The 20,332-nt window shown below is 47.1% G+C and overlaps 2 protein-coding genes across 3 annotated transcripts; both read left to right on the top strand.

Annotated features, from left to right (window-relative positions):
* Positions 1–2,935: 2,935 nt before the first annotated feature.
* On the top strand, positions 2,936–4,722 carry TRAPPC2B (trafficking protein particle complex subunit 2B). The gene is made up of 2 exons (XM_007998297.3): positions 2,936–3,039; positions 4,167–4,722. The coding sequence occupies exon 2, from the start codon at positions 4,186–4,188 to the stop codon at positions 4,606–4,608; it is 423 nt and encodes a 140-aa protein (XP_007996488.1). The 5' UTR covers positions 2,936–3,039; positions 4,167–4,185; the 3' UTR covers positions 4,609–4,722.
* Positions 2,938–18,409, top strand: ZNF547 (zinc finger protein 547). Of its 2 annotated transcripts, none has more exons than XM_007998294.3 (4): positions 2,938–3,039; positions 7,819–7,854; positions 10,990–11,116; positions 16,667–18,409. In XM_007998294.3, the coding sequence occupies exons 2-4, from the start codon at positions 7,831–7,833 to the stop codon at positions 17,722–17,724; spliced, it is 1,209 nt and encodes a 402-aa protein (XP_007996485.3). In that variant the 5' UTR covers positions 2,938–3,039; positions 7,819–7,830; the 3' UTR covers positions 17,725–18,409. The 2 variants fall into 2 exon arrangements, with proteins under 2 accessions (XP_007996485.3, XP_007996484.3); XM_007998293.3 differs by lacking the exon at positions 2,938–3,039 and adding an exon at positions 4,565–4,671 and having other exon boundaries at positions 16,667–17,835.
* Positions 18,410–20,332: the final 1,923 nt, after the last annotated feature.

Here is a 20,332-nt window from a genome sequence, read left to right as displayed (position 1 = left end):
CATGCTAATTGAGCATTTTATAGAGCAGTAAATACACATCATCACACAGCTTCCCTATTCATATTCATTTTTATTTTTATTTTTTGAGACGGAGTCTCGCACTGTCACCCAGGCTGGAGTACAGTGGCGCTATCTCTGCTCACTGCAACTTCCGCCTCCTGGGTTCAAATGATTCTCCTGCCTCAGCCTCCCAAGTAGCTGGGATTATAGGCACCCACCACCATGCCTGGCTAATTTTTGTATTTTTAGTAGAGACAGGGTTTCACTATGTTGGCCAGGCCAGTCTTGAACTCCTGACCTTGTGATCTGCCCACCTTGGCCTCCCAAAGTGCTGGGATTACAGGCGTGAGCCACCGCACCCGGCCTTCATTTTTATTTTTTGACAAGTCTTTCCATTTATTATCTTTACTTATCCCTCCAAACAGTTAATAAGCAATGTTTTCAAGTATGAAAAAAGAATTATGGATAGGAGACAGAAGCATAATGTGTCCAAGGTTCCAGCACAGCCAGTCTCAACTTCATTCTTTGACTTCTTAGACTTTTGCTCAAACTTCACTGTAAGCTTGCTTTTTTCCCCCTTCACATGTCACAGATTTCTGTAGGACTATTTCTGCCACTTTTTTTGAATAGCAATATAATCATTGTTAGTCCAAACTGCACTGTCCTGTAAGCCCTCTGCCATTTCACAGACCTCGGTCAGAATGAAGCATTCCACGGAGTGAGGGCCTTGAGAAACATCCTGACCAACTGCCTGACTTTCTTATCACATCCTGCTGGGAAAAGGTCCAACGGAAGTCACTATCACACCCTGCCGGAAAAAAGGCCAAACTGCCTCAGGAACATCTTATGAACATCCTTCAGCCGGGCGCAGTGGCTCATGCCTGTAATCCCAGCAATTTTGGAGGCCGCAGCGGGCGGATGGCCTGACCAACATGGTGAAACCCTATCTCTACTAAAAATACAAAAAAATTAGCCCGGCGTGGTAAAGCCAGCTACTCAGGAGGCTGAAGCAGAAGAATCGCTTGAACTCCGGAAAGCGGAGGTTGCAGTGGGCCGAGATCATGCCATTGCACTGAAGCCTGGGTGAAAAGAGCAAGACTCCTCAAAAAACAAACAAACAAACAAAAACCCCACCATCCTCCTGGGCAGCAAGCCATACCCTCCCACCGCCCCCACCCCACCCCACCCCTTACCCCTCTCACCCAGACCTATAATTGCCCCAGCCTATAAGCGGTGGTGAGTTCTGGCAGTAAGCTAGTTCTCTCCATTGCAGGTCTAGTGCTGGACATAAAACCTGCATTGCTGTAGAGCTGCCAACTCTCTGCCTTTCTTTAACCCTCGCCTTCCCTTCAAAACCTAACAATCATTATTAATAGATTTCTGTAATTTTCATTTTACAAGTATTTTCACAATTTCAACTCCCTGTAGAACGATAACTCACTTCTCAGGAAGGAAATAGTCTTAGCCAAGCGTGGTGGAGGGCGCCTGTACTCCCAGCTACTCGGGAGGCTGAGGCAGGAGAATTGCTTGAACCTGGGAGGTGGAGGTTGCAGTGAGCCAAGATCGCGCCACTGCACTGCAGCCTGGGCGACAGAGTGAGACTCTGTGTTTTTATTGGGGATAATACGTGCCCTATGTACATATGCTCCAACTGTGGAATGGCACAAAATGTCCTGTCAGGAAATGGCATGTATCAGTCACTCTCATTTTCAGATAGGATTGAGACTTTTAAAATAAATGTAAAATATTTCAGACATGAAGTAATAAGTATTAATTTTTTTTTCTTTTTTTTTTTTTTGTGAGACCGAGTCTCACTCTGTCGCCCAGGCTGGAGTCCAGTGGCGCCATCTCGGCTCACTGCAAGCTCCGCCTCCCGGGTTCACGCCATTCTCCTGCCTCAGCCTCCCGAGTAGCTGAGACTACAGGCGCCCGCCACCTCGCCCGGCTAACTTTTTTGCATTTTTAGTAGAGTCGGGGTTTCACCGTGTTAGCCAGGATGGTCTCGATTTCCTGACCTCGTGACCCACCCGCCTCGGCCTCCCAAAGTGCTGGGATTCCAGGTGTGAGCCACCGCGCCCGGCCAGTAATAAGTATTATTAGAATAAAAGCATTGCACTCTTGGTAGGAACGCAATCACTGACTGTACAGACAGTAATGATGTTTTCTTTTGGATCCAGAGGCACAGCTTCACCCTTTCAATCTACGTCGATATCTCCTGTCATCTTTTGTGCAAATTCCCAGCCATGTAGTCTGTCTTTGTTCTCTTGGACCAAGCATATTGAAGCTTAATAAACAGAAGTCAAAGCTTAACTGTATGTGTATTTGAAAAGCAACATATGGCTGAGAGGCATGAGTAGACACAGAGTGCCTTTATGGTATGGGGTGTCCCTTTGGTGGGTGTAGCCATTGGGAACTTGCTGTGCTTCACAATCCGATATCATAGGTCCCTCATATTTCTGTGAGTATCCTAGACGTTACTTCAAGAAAATCTGATTATGTCGCCTTTAAGAGCAACCCAAGCCCCGTCCTGTCTTTGGAGTCCGGCACTCCGTTTACCAGCTCCCCTGACGGTGCCACTGAGCCTCTACCCGCCATATAAAGCCTGACCAACGCTCTAAGGCAAGTCCAGAAGCGGGGTCGAAACTTCATAACCCAGAAGACACTGCGGTTCTCGGAGGCGCAACTGACCCAATAAAGGTACAGGAAGGAATGTGTGCGTGCGTGCGTGCGTGCGTGCGTGCGCATCGTCGGAGGGCGGGACTTCCGGCGTCCTCCGCGGTAGTTGATTTGGTTCTCTCTGGTGTTTTCACTAGCTCCGGCCTTTGGCGCTCTATGACGTCACCGAAGTGACGGAGCGGAAAAGCGCGAGAAGCGGCTGGGTTCCCTCGGCGCAGAGGCGGTAGTGACACAGGCGCAACTGACAGTGGCAGAGGCTCAGCTGATAAGGACTGGGGACAGCGGTGTCCTTGTCTTGCCTTTGTCGCTCCCGCCCCTCTCTTCCCTGGCTGGGCTGGCGGAGTCCGCGCCGAAGAATCTAAGGTGGGTGCCCCACCCCAGGCCCCCCAACTCCGCCCGACCCCTCCTTCCAGTGCTGAAGCCCACAGAAGGGGCCCTGCCGGTCAGGCCCCTTGTCCCGAAGAGGGTGGCGTTCCTGTGTGGGGTCCCCGTATCAGCTGGTTTGATGCAGCCCCAGAGCTCCCCTTCGGGGACCTCAGGTTCAGGGCATGGAGGCGCTGCCGAGTGGGCCGCGTCGGGGAGCCCGGAGTGTGTGTTTTCTGCGGGAAAGAGAGGGTTTTGTGAATTCTCTCTTGGAATGGCAACCTGAGCAGCCAGTAACCATGGAAGGTTGTCAAGGGAGGACCAGTCGGAGGGGGCAGGTACAGAGTTAGAACGAGCAGGGTAGGCCATTGACACAGAGACCGAGAAGAGGCCACTGCAGTGGATCCCAGAGACTGCACCAGAGCCATGGTAGAAGAGGGGCTATGTGATGGGATTCTGGATAGACCTGGAAGATAGAGTCAACAGGTTTTCCTGCTGTATCAGATGTGTCCGTGAGCAAAAATAGGGAGTGAAGGGCCAATTTTTTTTTTTTTTTTTTTTTTTTTTTTTCTATTTTGCCTGAACATCTGAAAGAATGAAGTTGGGGAAATCAGCAGCATGAGGAGTAGGTTTCATGGAGAAGATCATGGGTTGCAGTTTGGCCAGTGTCATTCTCAGGCGTCTCAAGTGGAAAATGTCACATGGGTAGGGGGACAGAAAGGTCTGAAGTCTACAGAAGAGAGCTGGTGTAGTTTCTTCAAAAGAATAGAGGGTGGCCGGGCGCGGTGTCTCCTGCTGGTAATCCCAGCACTTTGGGAGGCCGAGGCGGGCGGATCACGAGGTCAGGCATTCAAGACCAGCCTGACCAACATGGTGAAACCCCATCTCTACTAAAAATACAAAAACTAGCCAGGCGTGGTGGCGCGTGCCTGTCATCCCAGCTACTCGGGAGGTTGAGGCAGGAGAATTGCTTGAACCCGGGAGGTGGAGGTTGCAGTGAGCCAAGATCGCTCCACTGCACTCCAGCCTGGGCGACAGAGCAAGACTCTGTGTCAAAAAAGGTGCAGAGCGCGGGTCTCTTCCGCGGAAACTGACATTGCGTTTCCGTTGTCGGCCTCCCGCTGCAGGAGCGATATATTGAAGACCATGTCTGGGAGCTTCTACTTTGTAATTGTTGGTCACCATGATAATCCAGTTTTTGAAATGGAGTTTTTGCCAGCTGGGAAGGCAGAATCCAAAGACGACCATCGTCATCTGAACCAGTTCATAGCTCATGCTGCTCTCGACCTCGTAGATGAGAACATGTGGCTGTCGAACAACATGTACTTGAAAACTGTGGACAAGTTCAACGAGTGGTTTGTGTCAGCATTTCTCACCGCCGGGCATATGAGGTTTATTATGCTTCATGACATAAGACAAGAAGATGGAATAAAGAACTTCTTTACTGATGTTTATGATTTATATATAAAGTTTTCAATGAATCCATTTTATGAACCCAATTCTCCTATTCGATCAAGTGCATTCGACAGAAAAGTTCAGTTTCTTGGGAAGAAACACCTTTTAAGCTGAATGCAGAAAATTCCAAAATAAATGATACCACCAGAGTGGTGTATACTCAGGAATGTGTACATTGTAAGTTACTTGATTAAATAGCTTGGAAAACTTTTGTGTATTCTCAGCTTATCTAAACTTAATGAAATTCCTTTTATGTTTACAAATAGTACATTCTGTCTCATGTCACATATCAATAGATCAATTGGTATTCCCTTGTGAACAGTGTTATAAAGAGCTTGTTATCAATAATAATGACTTTTTTTCTTTTTCTTTTTTTTTTTTGAGAAGGAGTTTTGCTCTTGTTGCCCGGGCTGGAGTGCAGTGGCACGATCTCAGCTCACTGCACCCTCCACCTCCCGGGTTCAAGCAATTCTTCTGCCTCAGCCTCCTTAGTAGCTGAGATTATGGGCTCCCGCCACCATGCCTGGCTAATTTTTTTTTGTACTTTTAGTAGAGACAGGGTTTCGCCATGTTGGTCAGGCTGGTCTTGAACTCCTGACCTCGTGATCTGCCTGCCTCGGCCTCCCAAAGTGCTGGGATTACTCGCGCCTGGCCATGAAATATTTTTACTTAAAAATTGGGAATAAGCTTTTCTTTCCTTTTTTTTTTTTTTTTTTTTTAAGATAGTCTTGCTCTTGTCATGCAGGCTGGAGTGCAGTGGCACGATCTTGGCTCACTGCAGCCTCTGCCTCCCGGGTTCAAGCAATTCTCCTTCTTCCCAAGTAGCTGGCATTACAGTCATATGCCTGGCTAATTTTTGTATTTTTAGTAAAGACGGGGTTTCGCCATTTTGGCCAGGCTGGTCTTGAACTCCTGAACTCAGGTTATCTGCCCGCCTCAGTCTTCCAGAGTGCTGGGATTACAGGCGTGAGCCACTGTTCCTGGCTAGGAATAAGCTTTTGACTTTCCCGATTCAGATAGGTTGATCTTTTGTTTTTTTCTGAGATGGAGTTTCGCTCTGTTGTCCAGGCTGGAGTGCAATGGCACTTGGCTCACTACAACCTCCGCTTCTAACTTCAAGTGATTCTCCTGCCTCAGCCTCCCAAAGTGCTGGGATTACAGGTGTGAGCCACCATACCCAGCCCAGATAGGTTGATCTTAATGTAACAATCCAAAACAAATGTCACAGTCAAGATTTGGTAGCTAGATTTAAAACTAAAATATTCTGCAGTTGGGAGTGAAATGTGTTAGCACATATGTGGACGTTATGCATTTAGAGATGTTATAAAAATGTATAGGCACTATACACAGCACTACTCAAGAAGCCAAAGAAACACTTGTGCAGTGCTAAGTGTCACATGTCTGCTTCTGCCAGAGGGTAGGAATAGTGATCCTGCTATAATGTGAGAACCTGAATCATGTTTGTAAAATAGGAGGCTGGGAGCAGTTCCAGGCCACAGTGAAGTGTGTTGCTTCTGTCACTTTATATTCTTATATTTCCTTTCCCTCAGACAGTAAACTGTTGATACCTGTACTTGTAAAAGTTTTAAGGCAATTTTTAGGATTGTTGTCAAAGAAAAGCTTGGGTTACATTAACATTTGTACTCAGTCTTTTAGGCAATACATCAGAGGGGGCTGGGAATTGTGTCTGTGTTCCTATGATAAGTAGATCTTACTGTAAAATAGTAAATGTCCATTGAAAAGCAAGTAATACAACCTGTGCTAATTGGGAGCACTTGAACACTTTTGTTCCATTCTGAATAACTTTTGAGCAAGTAATTCTAAGCTTTGTCTTGTATCCTTGTGTGAAATTGCTACCATCATTTTCACCCTATTTGATTTCTTAAATAAAGATGTTTGTTCAAGAAAAAAAAAAAAAAAAAAAGAATAGAGGGTGTAGATTGAACGGGGCCCTGAGGATCCAACTTGGTAGGGAAGTCTGAAGGTCATTGCCTGTGAGCTATGTGGTGAGGGAGGAGAGAGCTGATACTTGGGGTTCAGACCATAGGTGGAGTCATAAGCTGGACACTTACTTTAGAAAGGCACAGACCTGCCATAGGAAGGATTTTGTCCTCTGCCTAGAAAAAGGGAGGCATGGATGGAATAAGGAATGGGCTTGAGGATGGAGACTAAGGTTTCAGATGGTTTATATTCTGCACCTATAGGCTTGACTGACCCTCAGGGCCACTCTTTGTAGGAAAAGAAAAAAGTTACCCAGACTAGTAGAGCAGCTGGGTTCTAAACTAGAGCACTGCGTTTTCCCCTTCTCCACATACCAAGGCAAGATTGGATGATCTGCCCCAGTCAAGGTCTCCCAGCAAGCTCCCCTCAGAGCCTTATATAACAGGCAGGCCTGGTTGCAGAGAGGACCAGTAGCTGACCTACCTGCTCAGCCCCTCCCTACAGCTCATTAAGAATGTATGAGGCCAGGCGTGGTGGCTCACGCCTGTAATCCCAGCACTTTGGGAGTCCAAGGCGGGTGGATCACGAGGCCAGGTGATAGAGACCATGCTGGCTAACACAGTGAAACCCCGTCTCTATTAAAAATACAAAAAATTAGCCAGGCGTGGTGGTGGGTGCCTGTAGTCCCAGCTACTCAGGAGGCTGAGGTGGGAGAATGGCGTGAACCTGGGAGGCGGAGCTTGTAGTGAGCCGAGATTGCACCACTGCACTCCAGCCTGGGTGACAGAGCGAGACTCTGTCTCTCAAAAAAAAAAAAGTATGAAACACTTATTGGTATAAACACTAGCCAGTGTCCTTCTAAATGTGTACACATAGGTAGGCAGTTAGAAGTGAAGCTATTCATTGAGTTAAATTCCTGCAAATACTACATAATTGATTTGACCCAAATTTGCCTATAATTATCAACATACCATGGAAAATTTTAGTATCCTCTGAAATTTTAAAAGCTAAAACATACATCTCAGTTTTTGAAATTCTACTACATCATTTACACTGAAAACATATAGTAAACCATTAGTCCAAGAATAGTGATAGCTGATACATATGATGAGCTACCAGTGTTTGACACCGGTAAGAGTCCTATGGGGTGGGAGCCATTCTTACAACCTATTTACAGATGAGAGCACTGAAGCTCCAGCAGGTTCAGTTCTTTCTAGAGTCACAGTGCTGCTAAGAGCCAACGCTGAAGTCTGAGAAGCTGAGTTTATACAATCAACTTGAGATCAGTTTGCTTTAGGGTAAGGAAGAAGAGATGGTGGTCCAACTCTGCCTATAGGATCTTCCCACGGTTTCCCATTTCTCATGGTTTCCCTCTTCCCTCAGGGCCCCCTGGCGATGGCAGAAATGAACCCAGCACAGGTGAGTAGAGTGTTTTCTACCTTTCACCTACCAGTTATCTCATAGATGGTTTTGGCACCTCCATATAAAGAAAAGTGGTGTCCTGAGACTCTCTGTCTTTTTCCCTCTCTTATGTCTGAAAAGTGGGTGGTTCCACCAGTTCTAGTATCTTAAATTAGGTCTGGGATTTCTGTTTGATTGTTTGAAGTTTATTGTGACACCTTATGTGGATGGCCCTGGATTATATGGAGTGGTTCCCATTTTTGACAACTGACGTGATAACATCTGTCAGAGTGTCACGGGCACAAGATTAAGAATGTTTCAATGTTTGGAGGAGAGACTGAACTGGATTTTTAGTTAACTGCAAGTGTCTGTTACATCAGATAGGAATAGGGAGCAGAGTGGGAGGTGGCTAGAGACACACAAACATCAGGCCTGGAATGACAGCCTAGGTCCTGGGTCTCTAATCTAAGGGAGGTGGTAGATGGGGAAGATTCAAAGCAGAAGAGGGCAGTGATAGGACCCTAGCTTAAGGAACTTTCTTTGGCTTCTGAGGAGGACAGACTGTGGAGATGAGGGTAATGGCAGGGAGATCTGAGAGGATGTTCCTGCAGCAGTCTAGGTGGATGTTGGTGGTAACTTGTCAAGAGTAGTGTTGGCTTCAGGATGTGTTTTGAACTGGAGCTGCCCACATTTTATGATGTAGAGAGTGAGGCAGCTGGGGAGGTAGGATAGAAGGAGAATCAGGAGTGGCCCCATGGTTTTGTTTGGAATTATAGATGCTCCATTAGCTATGACGGGAGAAGTCAGCAGTAGAAGGAATTTTCAGAGTGAGTATGAGGAGTCAGTGTTTGTTCAGGCCACAGATGTCTCAGAGACTCCTGGTGGAGGAGTTCCGGTTGGAAACATCCACACCACAGTGGCTGTCATATAGACCAGGATGAAGCCGTGGATTCAGTTTAGGTGACAGCATCTCTAGGTTATGGTGGCAGTGCTGTTTGACAATAGAGAATTGGAATGGGGCATGAGAACGGGGTCTCTTACTGGGTACGTGTGTGGTGGCGGGGAGTCACTAGACAAATGAGGGAATGGAGTGTTTGTGGGGATGAGTGTATGTGAGATGGTGGGGTATAGGAGTGAGAAAGGCTTCTGAAGGAGAGTGGACATGATGGGGTTGATGAGGGGGTAATAGGGTGAGGTTGGAGAGTTGCTAAGCATCAGTTGGATTGAGGTGAGGATGGGAGTTGTATTAGTCCATTTTCATATTGCTACAAAGAACTACCTGAGACTGGGTAATTTATGAGGAAAAGAGGTTTAATTGACTCACAGTTCTTTTTCTGTTGTTTGTTTATTTTTGAGATGTGGCCCAGGCTGGAGAGCAGTGGCATAATCTCAGCTCACTGCAATCTCTGCCTCCCAGGTTCAAGTGATTCTTCTGCCTCAGCCTCCTGAGTAGCTGGGACGACAGACTCACGCCACCACGCCCAACTAATTTTTGTGTTTTTAGTAGAGATGGGGTTTCACCATGTTGGCCAAGATGGTCTTGATCTCCTGACCTCATGATCCACCCTCCTCAGCCTCCCAAAGAGGCAGGACACAGCTGAGAGTATGTGAAGTCCTCACATGGTTGGTTTGGGCTGCTGACAGTGAACTGAGAAACAGGGGCATGTAGGGAACCTTCAAAGCAGGGCTTTGGGCTGCCCCCGGTGCTAGGAGACTTTGGTGTTCTGGGGCAGGCCTGGGAGTGAACTGGATGCTGAGTGCATTTGCCGTGCACCACCTGGTTTCTGTGTGCAGTGTGGCCTGTTAGGAGGTGAAGGAAATGCCTGTGGTGTGGGCTGGGAGGTGTCTGTGGAATTGACAGGAGTGGAGGTGTGAGAGACGGGATTGGAGTGCTGACCAAAGACTGATGTTTAAGCAGGAGGAGTGTGAATGGAGGCCCCAGGCCCTGCCCCTGGTAGCTCAAGGGAGGAGGATGAGTCTGAGTTTGGTTGTCTTGGGAGGCAAGATCTGGGTGACTCCATGGAAACTGGCTGGCAGGAGAGGATGGATCCCCCCATGGGAGTCCCACATTCCTTTTCTCCCTTATCTTCCATCTGTTTCCTCTGTGCTGGACACGGTGGCCAATGTAAATATGGAGAGAAAAGTCGCTTGTGCCCCCTGGATGTTGTTTGTCTGCCACACTGGGAAGGTGTGGAGATTGAGGAAGGAATGGAGGTATAGGGGAGAGGGATGAGTTCCTGGAGAGAGAAATGTAGCAGTGATTGTACCCACTGGGTTTTTTCTTTTTCTCTTTCTTTTTCTCTTTTTTTTTTTTTCTTTTTTTTCTTTTTTTTTTTTTTTTGAGATGGAGTCTCGCTCTGTTGCCCAGGCTGGAGTGCAGTGGCACGATCTTGGCTCACTGCAACCTGCACCTCCTGGATTCAAGCAATTCTGCCTTAACCTCCCAAGTAGCTAGGACTACAGGCCTGTGCTGCCATGCCCAGCTAATTTTTGTATTTTTAGTAGAGACGGGATTTCACTGTGTTGGCCAGGCTGGTCTCGAGCTCCTGACCTCAGGTGATCTGCCCGCCTCAGCCTCCCAAAGGTCTGGGATTATAGGCATGATCCACTGTGCCTGGCCCCCATGGAGCTTTCATTTATGGATGTGAGTGAGTGATGCCAGGGACAGGCCAATGACACTGAAAGAAGATATTTATTCCTTACGTTTCCCTAAGGAGGGTGCACACCACATAACACAGGGCCACATGGTGAAGCGCCAGATTTGGTCAGGAGAAAAATTGCTGTGAGGAGAGTTTAGTTTAGTCCACAGATGCTCTTGGGATTTCAAAGGGAAACAAGGCAGGGCTGGGTGTCAGGATAGTTTGGCTAGTTTTAGTAATTCCAGGATGCCTGGGCTATTGGGACTATCCCTAGTTGAGCAGTACCTGTCCCTGGGTTGATTTAGAATATGGGAAATAGTGGCTGGTTTGAGAAAGTTAGAGATGGAGGTGGTTCAGAATATGTGCCCAGGATGGTAGGGGAGATGGAAACACATTTGGCTGTTAGTTTGGCCCTGTGTTTAATGGGTGGTAAATATAAGTAGAAAATAGAGAACGTAAGTAAATACAGCTTGAAAAGAAGCTACTCATGTATTCATCTTTCCCAATTTGGCAGGGCCGTGTGGTCTTTGAGGACGTGGCCATATATTTCTCCCAGGAGGAGTGGGGGCACCTTGATGAGGCTCAGAGGTTGCTGTACCGCGATGTGATGCTGGAGAATTTGGCCCTGTTGTCCTCGTTAGGTAAGGCCTTCATACTTGCCCAGTGTCCTGGGTTGGGCTGTGTTATCTCCTTTTACCTGAAGGTGGCTCTGCGTTTCCCACAGTGAGACCGTGGGTGCTGCTGCTTTTCCTTGTTTCCTGACATGTGTTCTGTGAGAGTCAGGACTGGGCTGTGTGCTGTGTGCTCCCTTTTTCCTAGCAGCCCCATCCCCTGCTGCTCCAATGCTTGCAAGAAAGGGCTCAGGATCCAGAAATGTTGAAGCTGACGTAGAAACCCACTGGCCCTGTGTTCTCGTCTAATGCACGGGACCTCTGTGCTCTGTTGTTCCCTTGCTCTTGCCAATATTTCTTTTTTTTTTTTTTTTTTTTTTTTTTTTTTTGAGACGGAGTCTCGCTCTGTCGCCCAGGCTGGAGTGCACTGGCCGGATCTCAGCTCACTGCAAGCTCCGCCTCCCGGGTTCCCGCCATTCTCCTGACTCAGCCTCCCGAGTAGCTGGGACTACAGGCGCCGCCACCTCGCCCGGCTAGTTTTTTGTAGTTTTTAGTAGAGACGGGGTTTCACCGTGTTAGCCAGGATGGTCTCGATATCCTGACCTCGTGATCCGCCCGTCTCGGCCTCCCAAAGTGCTGGGATTACAGGGTTGAGCCACTGCGCCCGGCCACTCTTGCCAATATTTCTTGGTGCCTTCTTGTTCCTGGAATTTCTGGCACTGACCTGATCACTAATTTGGTGAAGCACTGGCTTGATTGTGCAGGATGTAGAAATCTTCTGTGAAGTTCTGGTGATTATAGAATGTGGGATATCATCAGGTGGTCTCTCTGGGCGTGTGCTTGTCTCTTTCTGTGTCTTTCCCCTAGGACTGGTCTCTTTCAGGTCTCACAGACTGTCACCTTAAGCAATGGGGAGGGCCCTGGTACCCAAGAGGGTGGATATTACTCCCTGAAGGGCTATAGAGACTCAGAGGGACATGATCCTGGTTCCTGGGAGTTGGGAAAAGGTGTAATATCACAGGTTGGGTCATACCACACTAGGAACCTGTCCTGTGATCCCTGTTGTTTAGTTCAAGACCGGTTGCCACAACTCACTCTTCCTTTCCTTCCCGCATTGTCATTTCTACTCTGACTTCTAATCCCTGGCTTCCACCTGTTACCTATTCTCTTCGACTGCTCCCTTTGCAGTGCCCTCCAATGCATGACCTGTACTTGAGGTGAGGTCTGCATGTATTTGTCAGTAGTCCCTGAACACCGTCTCCTCTGTCACAGTCAGATCTCTCTGGGTTTAGACACAGCCTTCTACACACTGCTCACTAGTCACCAGCAGCCGTGGCTTGTGGAAAGCCATTTGCAGAGAAGTGATTTGGAGACCCTCCTTCTCCTCTCTGCACTGTACCCCTCTCTTGTGTTCTTACTTATCATCAGGGCTCTCCCATTATGGGTATTTGCCATGTCCAACTCTGCACAGCAGGCCTTCTTCTCATTGGCCTTCGTGTTTGTATTACTTCGTTCTCACTCTGCTATTAGGAAATACCCAAGACTGGGTAATTTCTAAAGGAAAGAGGTTAATTGATTCACAGGTCCCCATTGCTGGGGAGGCCTCAGGAAACTTACAATCATGGCGGAAAGCAAAGGAGAAGCAGGCATCTTCTTCACAGGGCAGCAAGACAAATGAATCCAAGCAGGGAAAATGCCAGACACATAAAACCAGCAAATTTCATGAGAATTTACTCAGTTTCATGAGAATAGCATGGGGGAAACTGTTCTCATGATTGAGTTATGTCCACCTGGTCCCACGCTTGACACGTGGGAATTATTGGCATTACAATTCAAGATGAGATTTGGGTGGGGACACAGAGCCTAACCATATTATTCCACCCCGGCCCCTCCCAAATTTTATGTCCCTTTCACATTTCAACACCAATTCCTAACAGTCCCCCAAAGTTTTAATTCATTCCAGCATTAACCCAAAAGTCCAAGTCCAAAGTCTCATCTGAGACAAGGCAAGTCCCTTCTGCCTATAAGCCTGTAAAGTCAAAAGCAAGTTAGTTACTTCCAAGATATAATGAGGATACAGGCATTGGATAAATGTACCTACTCCTAATGGAAGAAATTGGCCAAAACAAGGTCTACAGGCCCCATGCAAGTCCAAAACCCAGCGAGGCAATCATTAAATTTTAATGCTCTGAAATTACATCCTTTGACTCCCATCTCTCACATCCGGGGCACACTGATACAGTAGGTGGGCTCCCTCCCACTGTCTGGGGCAACTCTGCCCTTGTGGCTTTGCAGGGTATAGACCCCCTCTCAACCGCTTTCATGGGCTGGCATTGAGTGTCTCCGGCTTTTTCAGGCACACGGTGCAAGCTGTTGGTGGATCTACCATTCTAGGGGCTGGAGGACAGTGGCCCTCTTCTTGTAGTTCCACTAGGTAGTGCCCCAGTAGGGAGTCTGTGTGGGGGCTCCGACCCCACATAACCCTTCCTGCAGTGCCCTAGCAGAGGTTCTCCATGAGTTCCACCCCTGCAGCAAACCTCTGCCTGGACATCTGGCATTTCCATACATCCTCTGAAATCTAGGTGGAGGTTCCTTCCCAAATATCATTTCATGACTTCTGTGCACCCACAGGCCCAACACCATGTGCAAGCCACCAAGGCTTGGGGCTTATACCCTCTGAAGCAATGGCTGGAGCTGTACCTTGCCCCTTTTAGCCATGGCTGGAGCTGAAGCAGCTGGAATGCAGGGCACCATGTCCCAAGGCTGCATAGAACAGGGGGACCTAGGGCCAGCAGCTGGGAGGCAGGGCTCCACGTCCTGAGGCTGCACTAAACAGCCTGGGCCAGACCCATGAAACCGTTTTTCCCTCCTAGGCCTCTGGGCCTATGATGGGAGGGGCTGCCAGGAAGGTCTCTGACAGGTGTTGGAGACATTTTCCCCATCATCTTGGTGATTAACATTTGGCTCCTCGTTACTTATGCAAATTTCTGCAGCAGCCTTGAATTTCTCCCCAGAAAATGGGTTTTTCTTTTCTATTGCATAGTCAGGCTGCAAAATTTCCAAACTTTTCTGCTTTGCTTCCTCTTGAACACTTTAGCACTAGACATTTGTTCTGCCAGATACCCTAAATCATCTCTCTCAAATTCAAAGTTCCACAAATATCTAGGGCAGGGGCAAGATGCCACCCATCTCTTTGCTAAAGGATAGCAAGAGTCACCTTTACTCCAGTTCCGAACAAGTTCCTCATCTCCGTCGAAGACCACCACAGCCTGGACTTCATGGCCCATAGTGCTAAATCAGCATTTTGATCAAAGCCATTCATCAAGTCTCTAGGAAGTTCCAAACTTCCCCACATTTTCCTGTCTTCTTCTGAGCCCTCCAAACTGTTCCAACCTCTGCCTGTTACCCAGTTCCAAAGTCACTTCCACATTTTCAGGTATCCTTACAGCAGTATTTCACTACCTCGGTACCAGTTTACTACATTTGTCCGTTCTCACACTGCTATTAAGAAATACCCTGGCTGGGCGCGGTGGCTCACTCACTCCTGTAATCCCAGCACTTTGGGAGGCTTAGGTGGATCACCTGAGGTCAGGAGTTTGAGACCAGCCTGGCCAATATGGTGAAACCCCATCTGTACTAAAAATACAAAACTTAGCCGGGTATGGCGGCAGGTGCCTGTAATCCTAGCTACTCGGCAGGCTGAGGCAGGAGAATCACTTGAACCGAGGAGGTGGAGGTTGCAGTGAGCTGAGATCGCGCCACTGCACTCCAGCCTGGGTGACAGAGCAAAACTCTGTCTCAAAAGAAAGAAATACCCAATATTTGGCCGGGGTTGGTGGCTCACGCCTATAATCCCAGCACCTTGGGAGGCTAAGGTGGACGGGTCACTTGAGGTCAGGAGTTCGAGACCAGACTGGCCAACATGGCAAAACTCCGTCTCTACTAAAAATAACAACAACAAAAATTAGCCGGGCATGGTGGTTCATTCCTGTTATCCCAGCTACTTGGGAGGCTGAGACAGGAGAATTGCTTGAACCCAGGAAGCGGAGGTTGCGGTGAGCTGAGATCACACCACTGCACTCCAGCCTGGGGGAAAGAATGAGAGTTCATCTCAAAAAAAAAAAAAGAAAAGAAAAGAAATACCTGAGCTTGGGTAATTTATAAAGGAAAGAGGTTGAATTGACTCTCAGTTCTGCATGGTTGGGAGGTCTCAGGAGATTTACCATCATGGTAGAAGGCGAAGGAGAAGCAGGCACCTTCTTCACAGGACGGAAGGACGGAGTGAATGCAAGCAGGGGAAATGCAAGATGCTTATAAAACCATTAGATCGTCCGGGCGCTGTGGCACACGCCTGTAATCCCAGCACTTTGGGAGGCCAAGGAGGGCGGATCACCTGAGGTCAGGAGTTCGAGACCAGCCTGGCAAACATGGTGAAACCCCGTCTCTACTAAAAATACAATAATTAGCTGGGTGTGGTGGCACACGCCTGTAATCCCAGCTACTGAGGAAGCTGAGGCAGGAGAATCACTGGAATCCAGGAGGTAGAGGTTGCAGTTAGCAGAGATCGTGCCACTGCACTCCAACCTGGGCGGCAGAGCAAGATACAGTCTCAAAATAAATAAATAAATAAAACCCATCAGATCTCAGGAGAACTCAGGATCATGAGAACAGCCTGGGGGAACCGTCCCCATGATCCGGTTAGTTTCACCTGGTCCCACCCTTGACACGTGGGGGTTATGGAGATTACAATTCAAGATGAGATCTGGGTGGGGATGCAATGCCTAACCGTATTGTTCCCACACCAAACCGAGGGTGGGGCTGCTTATTCTCGCAGCCCAATAATGAGATGCAGATGAACTGGGAAAAAAGAGTTTTTATTTCTGTAACCGGTTACAGGGAGAAGGCCTGGAAATTATTGCCAGACCAACTCAAAAGCACAAAGTTTTCCAGAGCTTATATACCTTCTAAGCTATTTGTCTACATGTAAGTGTGCATTCTTCTAAAGATGTAAGTGATTAACTTCTCTATAACCAAGATCTGAGTCTTGAAGACCTTCCTCTGGAGCCTCAGTAAATTTACTTCATCTAAATGGGTCCAGGTGCTGGAGTGATTACCCTTGTCTCCTTCTAAATCATGGAGGTTTGGGGAGTTTCTTTAGAACCCCAATAAACTTATTCATTGAGGCCTGGGGAGTTTCTTCAGACCTCCAATAAAACATACTTAAAACGTATTTAATCCTAAACAGGTCCTGTTAAGAATTCCTTCTTGATCTTGTTGTCCTTCAAGGCCCAGGAAAGGCCTAGGCAAAACTCTTGGTGGACTTTTGTAACACTCCAGCCTGTGCATGAGAGCACTGGCACTATCAGCCTTTAATCAACTTAACCAGTCAGTGCTGAAACCGTTGTCATGGAAGCCTGCCTGCTCAGCTGTTAGGGAGACCTGGCCTGCCACAGTACCAGGGCTCATGCCTGTCACCAATTCCACGATCATTTTCATGGGGTGTCTGACTGACATTTGTGATGGGGTTGCCTCCGCTCATCACAGTCAACATGCACCTCACCAGCATTTTTATTCTTACAGGTTGTTGCCATGGAGCTGAGGATGAGGAGGCACCTTTAGAGCCAGGTGTTTCCATAGGAGTGTCACAGGTCATGGCTCCAAAACCCTGTCTATCTACCCAGAAGACCCAGCCCTGTGAGACATGTAGCTCACTTCTGAAGGACGTTCTGCGTCTGACGGAGCATGACGGAACACACCCCGAGCAGGGACTGTACACGTGTCCAGCACATCTTCACCAGCACCGAAAGGAGCAGGTTAGAGAGAGACTTTCCAGAGGGGATGGAGGAAGACCGACATTTGTGAAGAACCACAGCGTTCACGTGGCAGGGAAGACCTTCTTGTGCAGTGAATGTGGGAAAGCCTTCAGCCACAAACATAAACTGGCTGACCATCAGAAAATCCACACTGGAGAAAGACCTTATAAGTGCAGCAAATGTGGGATATTGTTTATGGAAAGGTCCACACTCAATAGACATCAGAGAACTCACACTGGAGAAAGGCCTTATGAGTGCAATGAATGTGGGAAGGCCTTTCTTTGTAAGTCTCACCTTGTTCGTCACCAGACAATCCACTCTGGAGAAAGGCCTTATGAGTGCAGCGAATGTGGGAAATTGTTTATGTGGAGTTCCACACTCATTACACATCAGAGGGTTCACACTGGAAAGAGGCCTTATGGTTGCAGTGAATGTGGGAAGTTCTTTAAGTGCAACTCAAACCTCTTTAGGCATTACAGAATTCATACAGGAAAAAGGTCTTATGGTTGCAGTGAATGTGGGAAATTCTTTATGGAAAGGTCTACACTCAGTAGACATCAGAGAGTTCACACTGGAGAAAGGCCTTATGAGTGCAATGAATGTGGGAAATTCTTTAGCTTGAAATCTGTCCTCATTCAGCACCAAAGAGTTCACACTGGAGAACGGCCTTATGAATGCGGTGAATGTGGGAAGGCCTTCCTTACAAAGTCCCACCTCATTTGTCATCAGACAGTTCACGCTGCAGCAAAGCAGTGCAGTGAATGTGGGAAATTCTTTAGGTATAACTCCACACTTCTCAGACATCAGAAAGTCCACACTGGATAAGGCCCTTATGAATGCAGTGGATATGGGAAAGCCTTCAGTTGCCAACATACTGTGGCTGGACAGCAGGCAGTACACACTGGAGAAAGACTGAGTGCCATGAATGTGGGTAATTATGTAGGTACAGTTCTGCAATCGCTACGTATCAGATAATTCACACTGCAGAAATGTGTGTTCAGCAAACTTGGGACATTATTTTGGTTTGACTCTCATCTCATTAGACATAGGAGAGTTTACACCGAAGAAGAGTCTTTTCAATAAAAGTGAGAGTCTTTTTTTTTCAAAAAAAGAAAGTGGTAAAGATTCAACATGCAAGATTGTACTTATTGGGCTTCAGAATATCCACACTAGTGAAAGTCTTCTGAGTACGGCAAATGTGTGACATTATTTTGCTACTACTTCACACTACTACTTCCGGTAGTTCACACTGGAGAAAGGCCACATATATGCCTTGAATGTAGCCAAGATGATGAACAACACCCAGAAATCTCTGATTTAGCACTGAGAACTAGTATCATATGTTTTTTAAAAAACAATGGTAAAGTACATGCCACATCAAATTTGCCATCTTGACTGTTGTAATGTCCTGTTTAATACTTGAAGTACATTCACATTGTTGTGCAAATAACATCCTGAACTCTTTATCTTGTAAAATGAAACTCTATAACCATTAAATAACAACTCATTCCCACATTTCTTCAGTCCTTGGCGACCACCATGCCAAAGTCATGAATCTGACTAGTCTTGGTACTTTACAGAAGAAGAATCTTAGAGTGTTTTTCATTATTTTTTTTTCACTAAGGATAATATCCTCAAATTTCAGCCATGTTTTAGCATGTGTCAGAAATTTTAAGGCTGAGCAATATTTCATTGTTGCCATTTGCCACATTTCCTTTATTTATGACATCTATTCATGGACACTTGGGTTACTTCTACCTCTGGCTATTGTGAATGTTGTCCCTACAAGCATAAGGGCACAAATATCTCTTCGAGACCCTGCTTTCAGTTCTTACTGGGTATACCCAAAAAAGTGGAACTGCTAGATCCTGTGGTAATTCTAACTTTAATTCTCTGACGAATCGAGAAACTTTTCCATAAAACTTGCACCGTTTTACATTCCTAGCATTTCACAAAAGTTGTGATTTGTCCTCATTCCAATCCATAGAAGGCAACATTTCTAACAAGTTTCTAGGTGATTTTGTTGTTGCTGATGCAGGGACTACATTTTGAGAACTGCCCTATCCCATTTTTATTACAATGCAGATATTCTGTAAATACCCCTTGTTTCTATGTTCTATCCTGTGAACCTTTTCATTTTGTTAATTTGTCCCAGTGTTTACAACCAGGAAATAGCTTGTCATCTTTGATATAAAACAGAAATCTTTGCAAAATACCAATTGCATTCTGTAGCCCTTGGATCAGTTTCTCCCCCAATCTATGTAGATATTTAGTGGCGTATAATCTTGTGTGAGAATACCTCATGGTAAGAATACATTTTAGCTGGGCGCGGTGGCTCAAGCCTGTAATCCCAGCACTTTGGGAGGCCGAGACTGGCGCATCACGAGGTCAGGAGATCGAGACCACCCTGGCTAACACGGTGAAACCCCATCTCTACTAAAAAATACAAAAAACCAGCCGGGCGAGGTGGCGGGCGCCTGTAGTCCCAGCTACTCGGGAGGCTGAGGCAGGAGAATGGCGTAAACCCAGGAGGCGGAGCTTGCAGTGAGCTGAGATCTGGCCACTGCACTCCAGCCTAGGCAACAGAGGGAGACTCTGTCTCAAAAAAAAAAAAAAAAAAAAAAAAATACATTTTAAAGGATCTTAAGTAAGGTCCCAAAATAACAGCAGTTTACCTGTGGACCTGCCCTCCACCCAGGCCATCCAGTCCCAACGACTGTGCTCTCACTGCTGCTTTCCAGGTGTGTACCTGTCATGGGGTGTGCATGCCGCTGACCATTCCTCTTAATGGGTTCTAGGCAACAGATAGATAGCTTAGATGCCAAAGCCGTAGAACCTGCCAGGGGTTGTGTCATTTTGAAAATTATGCAAACTTCTGAATGATCTTACATGGCAGCAGTCCCTAACGTTTTTGGCACCAGGAACTGGTTTCATGGGAGGTCATTTTTCCGTGGATGGTTTTGGAATGAAACTCTTCCACCTCAGATCATCAGGCATTAGTTAGATTCACATAAGGCCCACACCTAGGTCCCTCGCATGCACAGTTCAGAATAGGGTGTGCGCTCCTATGACGTCTAATGCCGCCGCTGATCAGGAGGTGGAGCTCAGCAGGAATGCTGGCTCCTGCTGTGCGGAGGCCTAGTTCCTGACAGGCCATGGACTGGTACAGTCTGTGGCTTGGGGGTTGAGGATCCCTGTTAAATGGGATTTGGGGAATTTTATTTGGGTTCTCTCTTTGACTACTCTATTGTCAAAGTTATCGCATCTAATTTTTCTAGAGTCAGCCAGGTTCTGTGTCACGTCATAGAACCACATAAACAGCAAGGGGCGCTATTGTGAACTGTGCCTGCGAGGGATCTCGGTGTGCTCCTTATGTGAATCCGAGCTAAAATCAGAAAAAAATAAAAATTGAGCCTATGAGGTTAGAAGCAAG

The sequence above is a fragment of the Chlorocebus sabaeus genome, chromosome 6, assembly GCF_047675955.1.
Source record: "Chlorocebus sabaeus isolate Y175 chromosome 6, mChlSab1.0.hap1, whole genome shotgun sequence".
Taxonomy (NCBI): Eukaryota; Metazoa; Chordata; class Mammalia; order Primates; family Cercopithecidae; genus Chlorocebus; species Chlorocebus sabaeus.
The sequence above is the reverse complement of the archived record's forward strand: the minus strand, read 5'-3'. Positions and strand labels throughout refer to the sequence as shown.

Excerpts from the sequence above, each read along its gene's own strand:
- TRAPPC2B (XM_007998297.3), top strand. The coding sequence starts at position 4,186 with ATGTCTGGGAGCTTCTACTTTGTAATTGTTGGTCACCATGATAATCCA.
- ZNF547 (XM_007998293.3), top strand. The coding sequence starts at position 4,630 with ATGATACCACCAGAGTGGTGTATACTCAGGAATGTGTACATT. Across the intron at positions 7,855-10,989 it reads CAGAAATGAACCCAGCACAG|GGCCGTGTGGTCTTTGAGGA; the intron begins GTGAGTAGAGTG and ends CCAATTTGGCAG. Across the intron at positions 11,117-16,666 it reads GGCCCTGTTGTCCTCGTTAG|GTTGTTGCCATGGAGCTGAG; the intron begins GTAAGGCCTTCA and ends TTATTCTTACAG.